General features: G+C 41.2%; 1 protein-coding gene across 4 annotated transcripts in view; it reads right to left on the reverse strand.

The window, feature by feature from the left end:
- The window catches only part of GRID1 (glutamate ionotropic receptor delta type subunit 1), a 701,267-nt gene that overhangs the window by 106,121 nt on the left and 572,253 nt on the right, over nt 1–22,893 (reverse strand). For all 4 annotated transcript variants that reach the window (XM_055425309.2, XM_088842072.1, XM_088842073.1 and 1 more), the window contains 4 exons: nt 14,280–14,381; nt 12,445–12,642; nt 8,852–9,176; nt 7,546–7,684 (listed from right to left, as the gene is read on the reverse strand). In XM_055425309.2, coding sequence (XP_055281284.2) covers nt 7,546–7,684; nt 8,852–9,176; nt 12,445–12,642; nt 14,280–14,381 — 764 coding nt within the window. The remainder of the gene's footprint in view (nt 1–7,545; nt 7,685–8,851; nt 9,177–12,444; nt 12,643–14,279; nt 14,382–22,893) is intronic.

Genomic DNA, 22,893 nt, shown 5'->3' on the forward strand with positions numbered 1-22,893 from the left:
CCAATGTGACCTTTAGTAAAAGGTATTCTATTAACATTTTTCCCAGTAGGAGACAGACTTGTATATCTAACATAAGCCTTTGCCCTCAAGATAAAAATAAAGAAAGAAAAACAAACAGAAAACAAAGCCAGCTCCTTTGCATACAGATCTATACATGGAGTGTGACCCAAAGATCAGGGAGCACAGAACATATTACATCAGAGTTCAGGAGTGACATTCCTCATCCCCAGCTTCTGCAGACACACTTCTAGGGATATGCAGTTCATCACCTCCCAAGGGTGTTCATTCAACTTCAGATAGGTCTGACACCAGGAAGGGACATTTTGTTGCTAAGCTAAACTGTATATCTTGACTCACCCTACTCAAAGTTCCCCATTCTCTATATATTAACAAAAAGAACAAATTTTCCTTCAAAAATTAATTCAGTCATTTACCATATATTAGGCGCTCACTGGAAAAGAGTCTGATGCTGGGAGGGATTGGGGGTGGGAGGAGACAGGGACAACAGAGAATGAGATAGCTGGATGGCATCACCGACTCGATGGACATGAGTTTGAGTGAACTCCAGGAGTTAATGATGGACAGGGAGGCCTGGCATGCTGTGATTCATGGGGTGCAAAGAGTCGGACACGATTGAGTGACACTACACCACTACAGGGTCATGAAGGTGGAGCCCCCTTGATGGGATTAGTGACCTTATAAAAAGAAGAAAAGAGACCAGTGGTCCCTCTCTCTCCACCATGCAGAGAGAAGAAGGTCATATGCAAGCCTTGGAAGAAGACTCTCACCAAGAACCAAACCTGCTGGCACTGAGATCTTGGACTTCCCAGCCCCTAGAGCTGTGAGAAATAAATTCCTATTGTTTAGGTCACCCGGTCTATGATGTTTTATTATGGCAGCTGACCTGTGCCAGACACTGTGCCAAGGGTTGGTTATACAATGGGGAACAAACAAACTCAGTACCCAGATCCAAGGAATTTATGATCTAGAAAGATGGATGCATTGTAACAAACACTAAACACATAAGCTCATTTATACATGATGTGACAATTGCTAAGAAAGAAAAGTACTGACGTATATGAAAGAGAAAAATAGAAAAGGGTGATGTAATTTGAGGAATATCCAGAAAGGGCCACTATGAGGAGGTGACATTTGAGTAGAGACTTAAAAAATGAGTCAGTGTTGGCTAGGTCAAAAGCATAGAAGAGCATTCCAAAAATAACTAGCTTAGTGAAGGCCATGGAGCAAAAAACTAACTGTAATCTTCGAGGAGCATTGTGAAGCCAGGAAAGCAAGAGCACTGAGAAAAAAGATTAAATACAGTTAGACAGAGGACATGCAGAATGCCCCTACAGCTTTGCAGAAAGTCAGAAATCAAGTAGTGCCAGTCTTCCAACTTTGTTCGTTTTCAAAATTCTGTTCCTCATTCATCTTTTCCAGTTCTATTTTTTGAAGTCTGCTGGAGTTTTAATGGATATTGTATTGAACCTGTAGTTCAATTAGGAAGATTTGCCATCTCAACAATATTGATAATTCAAATCCATGAATATTGGATATCTCTCCACTTATTTAGATTTTTAATTTTTCTTGATGACATTTTCCACTAAATTTTCTCCTAAGAGTTTAATAGTTATATACTTAAAAAAATATTCCTATGAACTTTATACCTTTGAAGATATTGTAATTTTTTAAGAATTTGTCTTCCAATTGTTGGTTTCAGTTCAGTTCAGTTCAATTCAGTTGCTCAGTCGTGTCCGACTCTTTGCGACCCCATGAATCACAGCATGCCAGGCCTCCCTGTCCATCACCAACTCCCGGAGTTCACTCAAACTCATGTCCATCGAGTCAGTGATGCCATCCAGCCATCTCATTCTCTGTCGTCCCCTTCTCCTCCTGCCCCCAATCCTTCCCAGCATCAGAGTCTTTTCCAGTGAGTCAGTATGTAAAAACATAATTGGTTTTTATATAGGGATTTGTTTCTGGCAACTTATGAAGATTTATTTATTAGACAATTTTATTAGAAGATTGTTAGGATTTTTCGCAAAGATGATCATGTCATCAGAAAATAGACAGTGGAATTTCTCAAGTCTGTGAAAGTGAAAGTGTCAGTGGTCCAGTCATGCCCAATTCTTTGTAACCCCAAGGATTGTGGCCCACCAGGTTCCTCTGTCCATGGGATTCTCCAGACAGGAATACTGGAGTGGGTTGCATTCCTTTCTCCAGGGGATCGTTCCAACCCAGGGATCGAACCCGGGTCTTCTGCATTGCAGGTAGATTCTTTACTGTCTGAGCCACCAGGGAAGACCCTTCTCAAGTCTATACAACTTCATTTCTTTTATTGCTTGTTGGTCACACAAGGGCCTGAAATATTATGTTAGGGAAAAAACATCATTAAATCTGCAGTTAGTAGTCAGTTCTCTGTTTGTGCCTGTTATCAGGGTATGGGAATTTCTTTTTATATATTTATTCATTAATCATGAATGGGAACTTAATTTTGTCATATTATTTTCTGTATCATTTGAGGTGATCACATACGTGATTTTTGTCCTTGATTTTTTTTAATGTGGTGAATTGCATTAATTGGTTCTCAAATACTGAAACAAGTTATACCCCAAGGATAAGACTGCAGTAGAATATGATGTATTATCCTGTTTATATATTTATAGATTCAATGTGCTACCATTTTGGTGAGGATGTTTACATCTACGTTCATAGGGGATATTGGGCAGTGACTATCTTTTCTTGTAATATCTTTTTTGGCTTTTGGTATCAGAATTATATCAGTTTTGTTAAATTAATTAAAAAACATTTTCTCCTCTATCTTCTGAAAGAGTTTATAATTAGTGTTATTTAATTGAGTGTTGGCTAGAATTCATCAGTGATGCCATCTGGGCCTGGAATTTCATTTGTAGTGAGGCTTACAAATCTAATATCTTTAATAGATCTATCAATATTCATATTTTCCTTTTTTAAATCAGTTTTCATAAACTGTTTTTAAACAAATGTATCCATTTCATTAAGCTGTTAAATTTATTGGGACAAAGGTGTTCATAATGTCATCTTATTATTCACTTAATGTTTAAAAGATCTATGATGAAATTCCCACTTTCAATCCTGATATTAATACTTTCAGTTTTCTCTAATTTTTCTTGAATAGTCTTGCTTGAGGTTTATTAATTTTATTAAACTTATCAAACAACCAAATCAAATTAAGACTTTGTTAATTTTCTATATTGTTAAACATACTCTATGTCTTTCTTTAAAGTTGCCTTGAGTTTAGCCTGTTCTTATTTTTTTAATCTTTTTTGAGAGGGAAACTAAGAATCTCAAATTTAAGCATTTTCTGTTCCTTATTAGGCATTTAAGGCTATAAACATTTCTTTAAGCATTGTTTTACCTGCATTCCACACATTTTGATATGTTGTATTTTCATTATCACTTACTTAGAAGTATGTTTTTACATTTCTTTTATGATTTTTTTCTTTGACCCATAGGTTTAGAATTATGCTATTTAAATTTCACTGGGAATTTTCTAGTTTTTTTTTAAATTTATTTCTATTTTAACTTAATTATAGTGCTAGAACATTCTCATTACTTTGCTAGCGTGTGAGATGAGTGCAATTGTGCAGTAGTGTGAGCATTCTTTGGCATTGCCTTTCTTTGGGATTGGGATGACTACTGACCTTTTCCAGTCGTGTGGCCACTGCTGAGTTTTCCAAATTTGCTGCCATATTGAGTGCAGCACTTTCACAGAATAATCTTTCAGGATTTGAAATAGCTCAATTGGAATTCCATCACCTTTACTAGCTTTGTTCATAGTGATGCTTTCTAAGGCCCACTTGACTTCACATTCCAGGATGTCTGGCTCTAGGTGAGTGATCACACCATCATGATTATCTGGGTCGTGAATGATCTTTTCTGTACAGTTCTTCTGTGTATTCTTGCCACCACTCTTCTTAATATCTTCTGCTTCTTTTAGGTCCATACCATTTCTGTCCTTTATCGAGCCCATCTTTGCATGAAATGTTCCCTTGGTATCTCTAATTTTCTTGAAGAGATCTCTTGTCTTTCCTATTCTATTGCTTTCCTCTATTTCTTTGCATTGATTGCTAAGGAAGCCTTTCTTATCTCTCCTTGCTATTCTTTGGAACTCTGCATTCAAATGGGTATATCTTTCCTTTTCTCCTTTGCTTTTTGCATCTCTTCTTTTCACAGCTATTTGTAAGGCCTCCTCAGACAGCCATTTTGCTTTTTTGCATTTATTTTTCTTGGAGAAGGTCTTGATCCTTGTCTTCTGTACAATGTCATGAACCTCTGTCCATAGTTCATCAAGCACTCTATCAGATCTAGTCCCTTAAATCTATTTCTCACTTCCACTGTATAGTCATAAGGGATTTGATTTAGGTCATACCTGAATGGTCTAGTGGTTTTCCCCACATTCTTCAATTTAAGTCTGAATTTGGCAATCTACTTGTGTTTATGTTAAAAATGTTGTAAACAGCAGATTTTTCCAGTTTTAGAACTGTTAATGATAGAAGGTCTAGTCAGATACCTGTTACTTATCATGGCATGTGGAGTAAGTCTCATATTCTTTTTCTTGAGTACCATTAATATGCTGCTGCTGCTGCTGCTAAGTCACTTCAGTCGTGTCCGACTCTGTGTGACCCCATAGACGGAAGCCCACCAGGCTCCCCCGTCCCTGGGATTCTCCAGGCAAGAACACTGGAGTGGGTTGCCATTTCCTTCTCCAATGTGTGAATGTGGTAAGTGAAAAGTGAAAGTGAAGTCGCTCAGTCGTGTCTGACCCTTAGCGACCCCACGGACTGCAGCCTACCAGGCTCCTCCATCCATGGGATTTTCTAGGCAATAGTACTGGAGTGGCTTGCCACTGCCTTCTCCGCCATTAATATGCATCACCTTTCTTTTCCAGTTTGTGGTACCCTGAAGGTAGGAACTGATGGATAGCTCTATTAAAATGCATTTGTTAGTTGCAGCCAATCGCTTCAGGCTATTAGGATTTCATAGATCACTTTTTTCTAACTGTTGGCAGAGCTGTCCAAACTTTAATGTGAATAAAAATCACTTGGAGACCTACTTAGATACAAATTCTGGTTCGTGAGATCTGAGGTAAGGACTGAGAGTCTCACGCCAGCAATATTGGTCTGGGTACCACACTATGAATAGCATGGATGTGGAGGTCTTGCTGTCTCACAGTCAACCAGGTCTTCTATGTCACAGGATACTGACTTGTATGATTTGATGGTGAAAAGTGAATATGTGAAAGTGTGAAGCTAGCATATGTAATAAAGTACAGGATAGTGGGACCAGAGGCAACCTGAAGAGTGTTACCATCACCAAAGTCATTCAAATTTAAATATTCAGCATACTAAGCTGCCAAAACCCCCCACAAACTTGCAAAGTAAATTCAGGTCACATCCAACTGTTTGATTCCTGTTCAATGTCTTACTCCACAAATTAATTTTAAAAATGGAAATTTCACATCCAAATTTATAAAACAGAAAATGACAAAACTTTTAGAAAAACAAACAAAATATCCAAGATTATCTTCAGGTCTAGGACCTGGCAGAGTTAGACTTAACACCAAAAGCATGATTCACAAAAGAGTTAAATTTATAAACTGAACCTCATAAAAATTAAAAACTTTTCTTTGTGAAAGACTTTGTTATGAAGTGTTGATAAACAAACTTCAGGGCAGGGGAAAATATTTGCAAACCATATATCTGGCAAGGAACCAGTATCTAAAATATATAAAGAACTTTCAAAATTCAACATTAATAAACCATCCAGTGAGAAAATGGGCAAAATATAGAAAGACATATTTCGTCAAAGAAAATATAGCAATAAGCACATGAAAGGTATTCACTATAATTAGTCATTAGGGAAGCAAAGAGCCACAATGCACGATCACACCATACTACCAAAAGGTAAAGTAAAAAAATACTGATACACTAAATACTGGCAAAGATGAAAGAAACTGGAAAGTTCCTACATCCATAGTAGTAATTCAAAGTGATAGTTACTCTAGAAAGCTGTTTGATCATTTCTTTATAAAACTCAACATGCTATTACCACGAGATACAGCAATTGCATTCTTGGATATATATTACCTATTAATGAAAATGCATATTCACACAAAAACCTTCACACAAATATGCACAGTGGCTTTATTCATAATTGCCCCAAACTGGAAAAAACGTAGATATCCTTCAATGGGGGGGATTGTTAAATAAATTGTGTTACATTGGATTCTACCAAGCAATAAAAAGCAATGAACTATTAATATACACAACAATTCGAAAGAATCTCCAGAGAATTATACTGAAAGAAAAAGCTAATCCTAAAAGTGTGATTCTATTTATATACTACATATTTGAAATGACAAATTTCAGAGATAGAGGGCACATTAGTGTCTGCTAAGTGTTAAGAATGGGACAAGAAGCAAAGAAGTGCGAAGGAGGTAGGTGTGGTTATAAAAGAACAACACAAGGAATTCTTGTAGAAACAAAATTATTATACTTAGTATCTTCACCGTGGTGGTGGATACACAAATCCACATATACAATAAGACTGTATAGAATCAAATGCATACACACACACAGAAATGAGTGCAAGTATGAGAGGAGAAATTTGAATAGAATCAGTCAATTGTATCAATGTTCATATCCTGGTTTTGCAAAATGCTACCATTGGGTGAAACTGGCTAAAAGATATTCTGAGATCTCTCTGCATTATTACTTATAATTGCAAGTGAATCTATAATTATCTCAATAAAAATGTCAATTAAAATTAAAACTAGACCATATCATTCTGAATTTTGAATCCTAATCAAGGAATCTCTCCTCTTTCAAATAGGCACTTGGGAGCTACAGAAGCTGGTTGAGTATGGATGACTTGACTAGGGTCATGGATCAAAAGAATTGATATAATGATAGTAAGTATGATGAATTAAAGGAGAAATTACCAAAGGCAGGGACACAGAAAAGCATGATCAGGGATCAAGAAAGAGGTAATATTGAGGTTGACATTGCACCCAAAGAAGTGTGGACTAAATCTGTGCCACTGGTCAGTTCAGCAACCACATAGCCAGCAGAGGTTCACTTTATCCAAGTTTTTTTACACAGTATGTGAGAATCTGATTATAAAGCAAAGGCATTTCTGAGTTATTTCACTATGTTGAACTAATTCTTTTATGCCCTATTTTTAACATTTTGGTTAAAATGAAACATTTTTAGTTCTTGGTTTCAATAATTTTACAATTTTATAACTGTAAGTGAAATACATTTTCTCATCACTACAATAATTGACATGTTTTAAAAGATATTTTTTAGATGTCTGGAGATTGGAGAATTGGAGAAATAGATTTGTGGTTTTAATGAAATGTTTAGAAAATTTTGATTAAATAAGTTTGTAATCAATATTGAAATGTCTGAGGACATTTAATTCTCTGCCTCCATGACACCAGGCCACCATGGCCAGGTTTGCATCCTCTCTTTACAGCCTTCTGGAAGGAGTAATGGACCTTACCTTATAGGGTTGTCCATCCTGGACACTGTGAGGAAGGCGGCGAGATTAGCTGTGTAGGAGGAACACACGATAAGAGTGAAGAGCCACCAGCTGCCCATCACAATTCTCATGGCCATGGAGTTCACTGAGGATTCTCCACCTGCAGGAAACAGGCAAAGGGGATTGGTCCGGGGTTCTGCTCTCACTCCTATCCCCAGAAATTCTCTGCCCTGCAGCCAAGCATAGGGAACCACCCCTGGTGATGAGCTGAGGATCAAGAAAATGACTGCCAGCTGGTTATGGTTATGGTGGACAGTTCTAGAAATAAAATCTTAGGACCACCAACCTCAGAAAGGGGTGGAGAACCACAAAATACAGAAAAGCTAGGCTTGGCATTTTTCGTGATAGGAAGTTTTTGAAAATGCCAACAGTAGAGTTCTGAATATCAAACTCTTCCCCTTAGAAGATTCTCCTCACTGTGTCGAGAATTTCCAGGGTTGCAACCCTATGTAAGGTCCCTATCCATTTTAAATTCACATGAAACAGTCTCAGGAACTCTGTAAATGTAAAATTACCTTCTACCTAGAGGGTTCTCTAGCTTTCTTTTAAGCCTCAGAAATGAGATGTACCATATCACTTTTATTAATATTCGGCCCTCACTAGATGACTTCTTTCTATGATTTTCAGAAATCATTGTATATGACTTCTAGTCTGAAGCTGCCTCTTTGAGGTCAATCATTTCGCCTCGGTGTCTCAGGTGGTAGCAGAAGAAAGCTCTGACTATTATTATATAACCTCTCGAGTAGATAATACATATTTTGCTATGGTGCAGATAAGTCCAGGACTCACGTTAGGAACTTTGCAATTTGTTGTTTCCCATCAAAACTGTAACTCCCCAACTGCTATCTAGTTTTCTCTGAGATAGGACACTGAATCTCAAGAATGGCTGGAATATTTCTTAGATGACTGCAAAACAATTGATTTTTTAGCCCATGAAGACTTCACATTTAAGCAATATAGCTTCATCTGACAACCCCGTCTGCATAACAATCAATCTAATGTGGGAGGGGAGGAAAGTGCAAAGCAGAACTAGAAGTTAATTTTATCTAAAGAGGAAAATCAGGACTCGAAGTTCTTTTTTTTTAATCATTTCATTTACTTTCTATCTGATAATACTTGGAGTACAGCATGATATTAGGACCATCTTAGAAGTTAAATAAAATTGCATTTAAAATGACTTTGGGAACATGACTCTAAGAATGTCGTCAGTGGACAAGTCCCTCCAGGACCTTGGGGTTACTCCAGCATGGAGAAACCGGGAAGGTACCTTGCTGTACGAAGGCTCCATAGACAATCCAGATGGCACTGTGCAAGGTGGCGGAAGCAGATGGCCGGGGTTGGGCTGCACTCTGAGCCCTCACAGCCTGTATCCGGTTCAACACGAATATCAGCACACCAACCACAGGGATGGCCGCCGCAATGCAAGCCCACACGGCAAAATCAAATGGAGCAAAGAGGGAGAAGATGCTGATTTTCTCCTCGGGCTTCCTGATGAGAATTCCCACCGAGTAGTCCATGTACCGCTTGCTGAAGTCCACAACACTCTCCCTCTCCGGGGTGATGGTAATGGCAGAGATGGCCAGATCTGCTCTCTGAAAGGCAAACCCATCTGGTCAGAAGGCAGTCCTCAGATTACTGCTGGGTTCTACTTTCGCCCAAGGCCTGTCCACAGACCTCTGGGTTGTTGAGTTCAGAGGAAAAGGCTTCAAGTGTTGACACCTCACGACTTTGAACATTATAAGAAAAATCCAGCACCAGGTTTTCTGAAATTACCACCTTCACCTTACAAATGTCTCCCCCAAACCCTAAAAACTCTTGGAAACCACTTCTGGAGGAAAGAGTCTATCCCCATTTTCATTGCTGTGTGAATTGTAGGTTTTCTTCATTTTCTTAATGATTCCCTTAGTGATCTATCTCTCACCTTTTACTGGTATTTCCATCTTACTGCTCACCGTTCTCCCCAGCCTGTCTTCTATGACTTGTCTTCATCCTTCCTATACTTCAACACCACAGGGACACTCCATTATTCCATCAAACCTCTCCAAATTCCATCAGCCCACACAGATATATCTCTTCTCTAAAATACTTTTGAAGTTATATGGAGAGTGTGCAACTCCCTTGAATCTCATTAGAGTATCAGTCCTAGGTTGCTTTATATGCAGGCTCTATGCCAGAGAGTAGCATATTCCAAGAAAAAAGGGATCAGCTTCCTTCTTCCACTGCCCTTAACTCATGGCTTCTCAGACATATGGTTGATTCTTCCTTTAGTAAAGCCATGCAGGGAAGGGGCCCCCAGGGCATCCTCTGCTGTGACCTCAAAAGTACCTCCCAAGATTTTGCTTTCCAAGATGAGCTTAATTTAAAAACAGACAAAGACCCCATTAAGATGAAACTAGATTGTGAGGTTAAAGCTGCCAAGACTGGTGGACACTAAGACCCTTACGTCTGAATTGATGATGGCATAAGCGCATTAAAACTGTACAGTGATCATGTCTATCTTGGCTCTCTCAGTAGGAGGCACTGTCAGACCTAGGTGTATTTTAGAATGACCAGTTGTGACAGCTTATCCAAACCACATATTCAAACTGGGCAAAACTACAGAGGAGAACTTTGTCAGGTCCAATACACAGGATGGAGGGGCAGGCATACTGATTGCCAAACAAATTTAACATACCTAGAATAAAGAGAAATAATGTTGGAGGTGACCGTGTCAGCTCTCAAACTTGCCACATGTGCATTTCTCGTTCTTGCTTCTCTTCTCAGAAACCCAAGATCCAGGGAGGTTTTTTTGTTCTTTTTTTTGTTTGTTTGGTTGTTTTGTTTATGCTTGGAGAATATTTAAGGACTGAAGGAAATCTAGGGGATCAGGATAGGTTAACAACATAGGATGGAGGGAAACTAATGTATGAAACCAGGTCCAGAGAAGGCACAAGGGAGGTGGCTGGTGACACCAGTGAGGGATGAGCTGTAATAGGAGGAAAAACACTCCCCACTCTGAAACTGGAGGTGAGAGCACATGTCTGCAGATGTGACCTTTATAGGAAGTTGAAGTAGAATCTCATATTCAGATGTCTTCAATTCTTTCCTTAATAGAGGAGCACTTCTTTTTTCTAGTTTAAGATAGGAGATTATTAGGTTGCTTGAGTAGAAAGATAAAATTTTGCAACAGTTTCTAAGGAATGTTGCCAAGGGACCCAGTAAAGGCCATGTTAAGGAACTGGGGCTGTCTTGAAGGCCCAGCTGAGGTGGAAGGCCACACATTGTTTATGCATCTATCTGGACAAACTTGTGATTTTCTCCTCTAATTGCATACAGAAACCTGGATGTCAGAGTCAGAAGGTTAGAACCAAGTCAGGGTTTCAAGGTAACAAGAAATCAAAAATAATTTAGGAGAATCACAAAAGATGAAGGGAACAGGGGTTTATCTGGACAACCACAGAGGGCACGCCAGGCAGGAAAGGATGCCATACCAGAAAGGCACAGAAATCTTAGAGAAGAATGAACCTCAAATACATGTGCCAAGTGAAAAGGGTCAGACACATAAGACTGGTATGGTATGACTACTTTTGTAGTACATATTTGCAAAAGCAAATCCATAGACTTAGAAAGTAGATTAAGGGTTGCCTAGAGCTGGGGTTGGAATGGGATTAATTGTAAATGAGTATGACGAATCTCATTGGGGTGATGGAAGTATTGCAAAATTAGACATGATAATGGTTGTACAGCTCAGTAAATTCTTAGAAATCATGAATGATACATCTGAAATGGGTACGGATTATATATAAATTATTCCACAATAAAGTTGTTTTCAGTTTGGCTTTTGTTTTCACTTTCTTTTTTATATTAAAAAGAAATATTGATTTTATATTAAATCAACTCATTTAATGAGCAATTTCTTGTCATTAACAGGATTAGAATGCACGCTACTGGAAAAAAATGACAGCTTAGGAGAAACGAGAGAACACAGGTATCCTGTCTGCCTTTATGGGTTTATAAAGAAAAGGACTTGTGTTTTAAGATAAAATGCCAGAGTCAGAGGATGACAGGTTGTAGTCATGGAGAGGGACAGTGACAGCAACATGTAAGATGCTAACGGGATGCACGGGGCCAGGCACTCTAAGGTCACTGGAGATGAATGGTCAAAGCACTGGAAGCCCAGGGTTATCTGTAGGGATGTCAGAAATGTCAAGATTGATGGTGAGGGAGGGCTTGAGCAGATCCACCAATGCAAACAGCTATCAGTAAATAACCTAGAGGTCACAGGATGGCAGCAGAAAGGATGGGGACACAGTGAATTGGCCTCATGCCGTGGGGACCCAGGTTCTACAGGAAAGAGGAAGAGTAAAGATTTGAAATGAATCTGAGGCACTGGGGAATGCAGTTTCACTTATCCATCGCAATGCAGACACACCTAGACACTCATTCACACACATGCATGCATGTGGACACACACAAGACATACCCACCCATTTCTGTGGGCCATGAAGAAGAGAATAAGCATGCACCAGTCTTCCCCACCCCTGTCCCCATGAGAACTGGGTTCCTATTGCAGCTCAAATGTGGGGGTGGATTTCATGAAGGGTGGATTATAGAACAGACACAATGGGTGTTTCAAAGGAATGACAGCAATGGACATAGAAGGAAAACCCAGAGTGCCTGGGAATTGGAAAATAAGTAAGAATGACTACAGCAGGGAGGAGGGTGAGGGTAGAGGAAAAGAGATCCTTATTGTGTGGAGAAGGGTAACTGTGATCTCTCTAGCTGGTCCTGAGGTTCCAACTGCATAATGAGCCCAATTAAGACATCACCCCAGAGGCAGACTAGGGGGCCCCTCCCCATGGATCTGCTTTTGGGACCTACCTTGCTGATGAGCTCCCCGATCATCCCGTTCCAGGAGGTGTTATGGAGCTGGTGACCGTACCTGCCATCGGGGGCCTGGTAAATCTCGTATTTGAAGCCCAGAGCCTTGGCCAGTGCATCCAGGACATCGATCGAGAACCCTTTGTAGCGCTTGGGCTGTCCAAGAATGTTCTCAGCCACCATCACAAAAGGTTCTTCCTGAGGACAACAGAATGCACGTTCTTCAACTAAATCACTGGTTCATTAACACACATCTTTCCAGGGTCTTATTAGAGAGACCAATCTGATGAACTATAATTTCAGAATGTTTGTGGACACATGCACTGTATCTACCCAATTTAGGCCTGGAGTCTGAACCTCTCTGACCTTTTCTAAAGTGGTTTATGCACACTCAGGATACAGTGCACGGGAAAATCCCTCCAACCAGCATACTGATGGAGGAACAGATTTATTTGTCCTCTGTCATTTCAGACTCAGCTCAGCATCCCATTCTCCTAGGATAACATGGCTTGTTTTCATGCCTTCATTTGTGACATTCAGGACTCTGTCCTTTGGAAATGCTGTAATTCTTTAGGACACACATAAGAAATGTGAATACCTCTCAACGGGGATAATAAATGACAACAGAGGTCTGTGAACTGGGTTGAGAGAAGACTATTACATCTATCAGACTGGACTAGAAAAATGGATGCCGAGTCACAAGACAAGGTCATACCACACGGCAGATTAAACCTCACTGTCCCAAAGTCCAAAGTCAGGCCATGAGTACATTAACACATTTTGTGCCGTGTCACATGTGCTTCCTGTAGGGCACATGGTCAGCTGGAAAACACCCCAGCCTTCCCCACCATAATCCTGTGAAACTGAAAAAGAAGGGGCCTTATGGCAACAGCCCCAGAGACCTCATTTCATTAATTTGAATTGGTGGGGGGGTGGGGGGTGGGATAAGGTACAATGCTTATTCATGGTGTGCATATGGGGACTGCAGGAATGTCAGTGCCTGTCTTCCCAGCTAATAAGAGATAAATCTAAAATGTCTCCTCCAGTTCTAAAAAGTTGAAGAAAGAAATGGGAAGGAAAATGCTTTTAAGGTAACTGAAAGATGTAAGTCTGTGGTTCCAGGACAACCATGCAGAGAAATTGCAACAAATGGTCTTCATTGTAAACTTTGTATCACATGGGCCTATCAACGGTGTTGGATTCTAGAAGGATGTCTTCCCAACATCTTTCTGGGGACTCTGCTGCTGCTGCTGCTAAGGCGCTTCAGTCATGTCCGACTCTGTGTGACCCCATAGACGGCAGCCCACCAGGCTCCCCGGTCCCTGGGATTCTCCAGGCAAGAACACTGGAGTGGGTTGCCATTTCCTTCTCCAATGCATGAAAGTGAAAAGTGAAAGTGAAGACGCTTAGTCATGTCCGACTCTTAGTGACCCCATGGATTGCAGCCTACCAGGCTCCTCCATCCATGGGATTTTCCAGGCAAGAGTAGCTAGCAGCAAAAATCTCCTAAGGACAACCAGTAGGTTAAGATCCTACATCCAAAAACAAGTAGAGCTGTTATCCCTGCTCTGGGGTTCAGCCCTGGTTTTGGATGAGTGGTCCTTCTCTAGAGCAGCCCAGTGACCTGCCATGGAGGGTCTCAGAGGCCCTGTTGCAGAATCTCCAATCTTACTCTTCCTTCACTATTCACAAAATTCTTTGAGTGAAAAGCCTATGAAAGCTCAAGCCACTACTTAAGATCCCCTTGTCTCCAAAATCAGCATTAAGCCAAACAGAGAGAAGCCCCTGACTCAAAGCCTGCAGGACAGACCTCCCCCATATGCCCAGGATCCTACCAAGACAGTCACCACTTTGAGAGTCAATCCTTGGAGGCGGCTGCCCATGGGCCTTTCCTGCAGGCTGCCATTCAGGCCCTTCTCCGAGTCCCATGTCGCCAGCTGTGAAGGAAAAAGGGGATGTGAGGGACAGACAGGCACCTGTGCAGACTTCAGGAACCAACTGCTAAAGTGGGCTCCTGAGTCAGATAGCTATGCAGACAGCAGCCCTAGAAGTCTCCCAGAGACCCAGAGCCATCTCACAGCCTTAACAAGAACAAAGGTGTGACAGACTGAGCTCCACCTCCTCCATCAGCTCACCTGGATCTTGAAGACTTACACATGCTTGAAATCAATTTGTAAGCACTTGTTTATGGAATAAACATTTATGTCCAATTTTACTCTATCCACCCACTGAGGCCATATCATCGTGCCTCCCACAAAGTGCCCTCTTTCTTTAATGCTCCTTTGACTTGCCCAGGACAGTGGTCCTTGAGATCAGCTGCTTCACCAGGGCAAGATGAATGAAGTTTAACAGTGAAGCAAGTAACAAAGACCCAGGTTTACAGCTTGCATTCTGATGCCAACTGCAAGCAGGACCAGGAGTTCATTGTCTTACTGCAAACTTCATAATTTTCCCTGATAGGTAGATAGAAGTCAAGACTACACATGCCTTGGGTCTGCCACATCCTCCCAAGCCTGCAGGATCTAATAGATGCATCCCATCTCTGTCAGGCACCTTAAGATGGTCAAGGAGACACTATCCTGGCTCAGAAACACATGCAGACACAGAAGCCCTAGAGACTGCTTCCCTTCCCTGCATCCCTGCAGAGCCTGAGCAAAAATGGTAAACCCTGTGTCTGATCAGTGATTTCCAATCATTAATTGGTGAGATATAAATAATACAGATATTGGCCCCATCTAGAGCCAACATAACCAGGATCTTAGTGCTTGGGCATGAGAAAAGTTAATGCTTTCCCAGTGATCCTGGTTGAAAACCTCTACTCTTCCAGGTTACTGGGGCTCTGACTTAGCTGCACATTAGAATCTCTTAAGAGGGCTTTTAAAACATCCTAAAGCCTGGGTCCCAATTCTGATTTAATTGGTCAGTAGTGAATTGGATAAGGATCATTTAGCTCCCGGAAGATTTTAAGGCACAGCCTGGATTGTGAACCACTGCTATAGATGAAAGCAGTGATCTTCAAACCATAATATGCAGACAAATCACCCAGGGGTTTGACATGCACCTTCTGATCTTGGGACCTGAGATTATTCCTGTCTAACAAGCTCCCAGGTGCTGCTGCTGCTGATCCACGGACCATCAGTTCAATAGCAAGGGGTTAAAATTCAGATTGTCACAAACAGCATCTTACCCTTCATCAGAGAAAACCCACAAGACCCCTAGTTAGGCTGAGCAAAAAGAATTACCCTCTGTGGAAAGTGTCACCAGATGCCCTAAAGGCGGCACCAATAGCATCACTTAAGGACACTTCCACTCTCCCAGCATTCCGCATAGCCTGGATACATTCGGCAAGGTTGGGGCACACTGAGCCTTGACTATGAGGCCACAGTTTCAGAATCTGTGGGGTCGCTCTGCCTGGAAGATACTAGAACCCTGAAGCCTACAGACATCAGAATGAGCTATGTGATTCTAGAACCAGTTTAAAGGAACCTAGAAACTCCTGCTGTTACTTTGGATGTGATACCAGCTAAGATCCACTTCACTCTAAATAATAGGATGCCTGGCAGTGATGAGGATCATTTAGTTAGAGCATGGCCATATACTCTGAGGATCTCCCCACAGCCACCACTAATTCAATTGTGGGGCATTTCAGTGAAGAGCAAAGCTAAGATCTATCCTAAGCACTCTGCAAAGACATCAAAGGTGTCACACTCTGGAAACTGGTATAGTGAAAAGGAAACCTCGTGGCTATCTCTCCACTGAGTCTCAGGAAATAGTCCTGGGACTGGGGATCAGGTTCTGCAGCTGGATGCAAATGCTGGTCAAGGTGAAAAGACAAACTGAGAGTTAAGGTGTTGACTCCTTACATTCTTTGGACCCTGTGATACTGGACTTAGGGGACTCATGGTATGGATTTGGGCAGCCTGCATCTCATCCCCAGAATTGTTTAACCCAGTCATTGGGGCTGCTTAACCTTGTGTGGCCTGTTGCATTCCCTGGATTGGGTGGTATGATGAAGGTCCCCTTTACTCACTTGTGATTTACAGAGTTACGATGCAAGCAATGATGACATGTCAGTTCCAGGGACTGGATATTCTGCTCTGCACCAGGACTTGAATGCCTGACACCTGTTGCCAACTTCCTCGGCACTGGTGAAGGGGCATCTCCACCCTGTGCTGCTCTGGCTTGGATGAGAACCTGGAATGAGGCTCTGCTTGGCATCGATCAGACTTCCTCTGTCTTTCCACTGGGATTATAACCAGTCATGGGAGTGGAGGCAGGAAGAAGCACTTGGGATAAGGCCCTGTCTGTCTAGGGTTTTAGCTCAGCTGTGAGAAGGGCTCCACCTCTTCATCCTTATCCACACCATCCTCTGCTTCTAACCCACTGCCCAGCTCAGGGCAGCAGCATCTCTGCCCCAGAGTATTGCAGCAGCCTTTCGACTGATCTCATCACACTGTCTTCCAGCCCTCCTCCATTGTGCTGATGTTTATCTTAAATAAAATCAAACATGGACTATGTTAATTAAAATTTCCTAATCAATTCCTATTTCCTAAAGAATAAGTCCTAACACTTTTAGACTCAGCCAGAAAGAGAGCCCTTTCTGATCGAGACCCAACCCTGACAGTCAGCTCCTGCACACGCCAACTCGACCAAGTCCCTCATCTTTCTCATGCACACGGTGTTCCCTCCTCTTCACATTCCAGTTCCTTCTGCCTGGAATGCCACTTCTCTTCAACTGGGTCTGTTACACTCTTACTCAATTTCTTTCTTTTTCCTTTTGGCCAAGTGGCACGCGGGACTTTAATTCCCCAACCAGCTATTGAACCCATGCTCCCTGCAATGGAAGCACAGATCCCTAATCCCTGGGCCACCAGGGAATTCCCTCAATTTAAAAAAAATAATAAAATAAAAAAGAAAAGCTTTCAACTATAGTGTTTTTAGATTCAAAGAAAATTCCTAGAGATTGTGCAGAGACTGTCCATAACCCGCACACCCAGTTTCCCTTGTAGTTAAGCTGTCATCTTAGTATCATCATACATTTCCTCAGTGTTAGTCCCTTAATAGTGTCTGACTCTCTGCAACCCCATTGATTGTAGCCCACCAGCCTCCTCTGTCCACAGGATTCTCCAGCAAGAATACTGGAGTGGGTTGCCATTTCCCTCTCCAGGGGATCTTCCAACCCAGGTCTCCCATATTGCAGGAGGATTCTTTACTGTCTGAGCCACCAAGGAAGATCTATTTTGGCTCAATTAAGTTTTAGGAAACCTCTACAAATCTCTACTTACAAAGAGAAAAAACTAAAGAAAAGGTGGTGTTGTTTAGTCACCAAGTCATGTCCAATTCTTTACGACTCTATGGACTGTAGCCCGCTAGGCTCCTCTGTCCATGCGATTCTCCAGGCCAGAATACTGGAGTGGGTTGCCATTCCCTTCTCCAGGGGATCTTCCTGACCCAGGGATCGAACTCAGGTCTGCTGCATTACAGGCAGATTCTTTAATGTCTGAGCCTCATAACTAATGAAATATTTAGCTCAAATCTCCACCACTGATACAGAGCTGCAGTAGAAATGATCTTCCACTCTGGACCTAAGTCTGTGATCCTGCTGTGCTATTTGGGCTTTTCATCTTGTTCCCTGGGATCAAAACCCTGTCTTCATAAACTGTCTCTAGAGGCTCAGACTCTTGGATTGGACCTTGCCTTGCTTATTCCAATTTCCAGAGTTTCTAACCTTGCCTGAATGCCATTCTCCTCTAGAAGATCAACTCTCTATTACTAGTATAGATTTTGGGAACTTGGAGATATTAAATTAGCATATATTTAGGAGCCAATAGATCTATGTTCTAGGTATGTTTTCACCACTTCCCTTAGAGACCTCAGCACATTTTACAGCATAGTCCTAAATCACAAGAGGCAATAAATATTTTTGAATAAATTTATCTTCACTGAAATTCCATTTTCTTATCTATAAAATGGAATAAAAATGCCTTTCTGCCTACCATGTTGAAAAGCTACTCAAAGGAGAAAATGATTTTAAACTAATACATTAAAAATTGGGGCTTCCCTGGCTCAGTGGTAAAGAATTTGCCTGCTAATGCAAGAGACTCGGGTTCAATCCCTGATCTTGGAAGATCCTACATGTGGAGAGCAGCTAGTCCTATAACTAGAGAGTAGCCCCCTCTCTGCACAACTAGAGAAAAGCCTGCACAGCAACAAAGACTCATCTTAGACAAAAATAAAAAAATAAAATCATAAAAAACTTTTAAAAAAGCAGTAGGTTAAAAATCCATAATAACAAAGTAGTGGATCAGGATATAAAAAGGTATGCACAATGTGACCTTAATTGTGTGTGTTTTTTAAAGGCAATGGTTAAAGTGGGAAGAAATATATTTAAATACAATATTTGAATTTATCTTAGTGGTAGAATTATGAATAACCATGATTGCCTTTTTATGCTTTTCTAGGCTTTTAACAGGTTTTTCTTTCCTTTCACAAAAGAAGGAAAATAAGATTTTGATAAAAATAACTAGCAAAGGTAATGAAGCCAAATCCCATCACATGTACTTGTGTGATTGAGGGCTGAGTGGAAGTAAGCAATCAGAGTCAAATTATCTGTCAGAAGGTCAAGGCCAGGGTGAGAGTCAGAACGCAATACAACAGCCCTCTGGCTACAAGGAGCTATGGTTGAGGTGCCCATCTCCTAGAGGAGGTTCTGTGGGAGAGAATCTTATAGTCTAAGATATTTCCAAGATGCTGTGGGGACCAAGAACCTGTTGGGTTTGGAGACAGGGCAGTGGCCCCTCCTAGGACCTAACTCCATGCAGACAGGCAGTCTTTCTCCACTAAGGAAGAAGGGCAGCCCCAAATTATGTTAGTTACTTCTCGAGCCATCCCAAGGCTAAGTCATTTAAATCAAAGTGCAACTACATGAGAAAAAAAAAAAAATCCTCCAACCTGTAATTATTATTCCTGTTTCTTTTGTCTGAAAGTATTTAGGGCTTAAAGATTTTTATTTTATTGTTTTTCAATACAGATTTCTCTCTCCCTGGCCTTCAGGCATCCTGTACTCTGACAAAGACAGAAAAAATACTTCAAAGAGAAACCAAAATTCTGCCTTCAAACACATCAAAGTAACCATGTTCCAGGATCCTGGATCCTTCAAGTTGAGCAAGAAAGTTTATTATTCCCTCACATCAGCCTGAAGCCGAGTGCCTTAAGCTGAGTGAATCTCCCTATTTCCACAAAACCTTGCGCTCTTGCCCAAATCTTAAGACCAGAGTGGTAAACCCTCTTCATTTCTGAGTGAGGCCATCTCTCTGAGCACCTGATATGTAAGATCAGAACACAGAAAGTCACATCCTTTTCAAACAAAATCTTTTGTTTAAAAGACTACAGTGGAAATTAAAAATAACATAAAAGCCTGTAAGTGGATTCCCAAACTTGCAGCCCATCAACATTAGGAGAGACTGTGTTCTGCCTCCCTCCTGAGGGTGCCTGGGGCTCCCAGTTCAGAAAGCTGGAGAAAAACTTTCAGATAATAAAAGCTAAATGAGGCTGATAGGCTTGATAAATGGGAAGCCAGAAAAATCTCTCACCCGGAGAAGTCCTGACACTTAGTCATACAGCTGCAGACCATTTCATTTGTACATAAGTGCATCTACATTGACTTTCCTCTTGCATTTTGCAGACAGAATTTTGTTTATGGGATCGATGAATTTATGGCCACAGACACCCACTTTTGACAGCTGACCTGTCAAGATCAGAGCCTGAAAAACTAATTTCCAGCACTGTTAAACAAAACGAGAACTGCCACTATTTGATAAGACAGCTATGGTTTTCATTCATTGCCAAGATCTGCTCTACCCAAACCAGAAGCGAGGATGGAGCCAGAGGTTACAGCACAATCATCACTTGAAAAGAGATATATGGTTTCAAAATCTGATGATGACAAACAACTGTTCAAGAGATCAGCCAATTGGAGAATAAATTTCATAAACCATCGGTCTCAGGAAAATATATTTCTTTGAGTCAATAAGGGTGTTCTTCATGTTAGCATTTGAGTTGTGAGATACAGGGGTTTGGGACTTTGTGGCCTATCCTTATTAAATGCAGGACTATTAACCCTAAATGAGATGAACCTCATTTGGAAGATTGGGCTTTGTGGTCTGTCATCTAGTTATAGAGGTGTTGTAAAGTGTTAGTTTCTTTCCCTGGGGAGGAGGAAGGAGAGAAGAGGCAATCCAACTGCTTTACAGCCCAGAATATGACCAGCTTCATACACTGAGCCTTGCCAGTTCTTTGGGAGGGAAGGAGGAAGAGAAGAAAGAAAGTAGGTTTGTTTAACCACAAATCTCATGCATGTGTGCATGCTCAGTCGCTTCAGCCATGTCCGACTCTTTGTGAATGACCCTATGAACTGTAGCCCACCAGGCATCTTTGTCCATGGGATTCTCCAGGCAAGAATACTAGAGCAGGTTGTCATTTCCTACTCCAGGGGACTGAACCTAGTCCGACCTAGGGACTGAATCTTTGTCTCCTGCACTGCAGGCAGATTCTTTACCGCTGAGTCACTGGGGAAGCCCAACCCCAAATCTCAATTAGCTAAATCCAACAAGACAATAGATCAATAACCTCTATCATCGCATTTTTTGCAACTGAGTAGGCAATACTTCGGTAGTAAACGTGTCTCAAGAGAGTACTAGAAGCAGGAAGTGAAGTTTTTATAACTGTGCCTCTTAGACCTCACAGCCACAGTTGGAGCCCCATCCTCATCGACTGAGTGCAGACATCTTCGACTGGGATACAAGATGATGGCATATTGAGTTTATCATCATGCTAGTACATGGGCTTTTATGAAATAATAACCCCTCTATTATTTATTCCTCAGCCCATTTTTATTAGAAAATAAAACCATTTGATATGTGTTTCAAAGAATCAGAGCCTTGGGTCGGGGTGGGGTTAAGGGGGAACCCACATCTTCATCACCCTGAATTGGGTGATTCAGCCAGCACTGATCTCAGTCAGGGAACATACCCTTTAAACTTTGGCTAAATGCAAGGACATTATGCTTAGACACAGAGCATCCTGGAAGCAGAGTGTAAGCAACTGAAAATAGGATATTGATATGTATAGCCAAGGTTCCTAAAGAAGGCCTACTCTGAGAATTCATTTGGGGAATTTCAGTGTATCAGGGTTACTAAGGGCAGGCTTGTAGAATATGAACCACAGGATAGGGTCATCAGATCAGATATATCCATGGAGAAAGGTACCAGGACCACTCTTGAGGCTCCGGGTGTGCTGTATAAGGAGAGGGGTGGGTTGTCCCTCTGAAACATGGGATAACTGAAATTCTCAGCCCAGGAGCATTTGCAGAAGGAATTAAGCATTTGGTGAAAGTTGTACTTTCTGAAAACAAGACCCAGCAGAACTTGGGCTAAATATCCAAAGGAAAGAGCCCTTAGAAAATGAAAGAAAAATGAAATACTCTAGAGAAATATCATATATGAGAGCTTCATGAAAAAATCTTTAGCAAGGATCAGAGAAAGACACTCCCCTGGTAGTATTACAGAGGAGGGTAAGGAAACCCAGTCATGCCCTTGACCCAGATCACTCATGATGGAGGCTACAAACAGACCCAAACTCTAGCTTCTCTCCGAAAGAAATTATTTTCCAAAGAATATACGTGAATGGATTATATGCATATGAAAACTCAACATCATGAGTCATCAGGGAAACACCAAACAAGACCACATGACATCCCACTATACCACATAAGAATGGCTAAAATCAAGGCTGATGTTACCGAGTGCTGGTGAAGATCTGAAATGCAAAAGTGCAGCCACTTGGAAGACGGTTTGGCAATTTCCTATAAAGTTAAATGTACACTGAGCATACCTTCCAGCAATTCCACTCCTAATTATTTCCATAAGGGAAATATAAAATATGTACACATAAAGGTCAGGATGTGGGTGTTCATAGAGGCTTTATTCATAATAGCCCAAAAGTGGAAACACTCACATGTCAATCATGGTGACTGGTGAATGAGTGGAAAACAAAGTGGGGTATACTTATACAATGGAATACTACTCAGCAACAAAACTGTGATAGAAGCAACAGCATGGATGAAGTTCAAAAGCATTACACCAAGGGAATGAAGCCAGACACGAAAAGCCACAGACTTCATGATTGCATTCATATGACTTCCTTGAAAAGGTATTACTATAGGTCCTGGCGACCAGTCCCATCACTTCAAGGCAAATAGATGAAAAAAGTAGAAACAGTGACAGATTCTATTTTCCTGGGCTCCAAGATAACTGCGGACAGTGACTGCAGCCATGAAATGAAAAGATGCTTGCTCCTTGGAAGAAAAGCTATGACAAACCTAGACAGCATATTAAAAAAGCAGAGACATCACTTTGCTAACAAAGGTCCAATAGTCAAAGATATGGTTTT

This window comes from Moschus berezovskii, chromosome 12, assembly GCF_049115385.1.
Source record: "Moschus berezovskii isolate FMDL1 chromosome 12, NW_MosBer_1.0, whole genome shotgun sequence".
NCBI lineage: Eukaryota > Metazoa > Chordata > Mammalia > Artiodactyla > Moschidae > Moschus > Moschus berezovskii.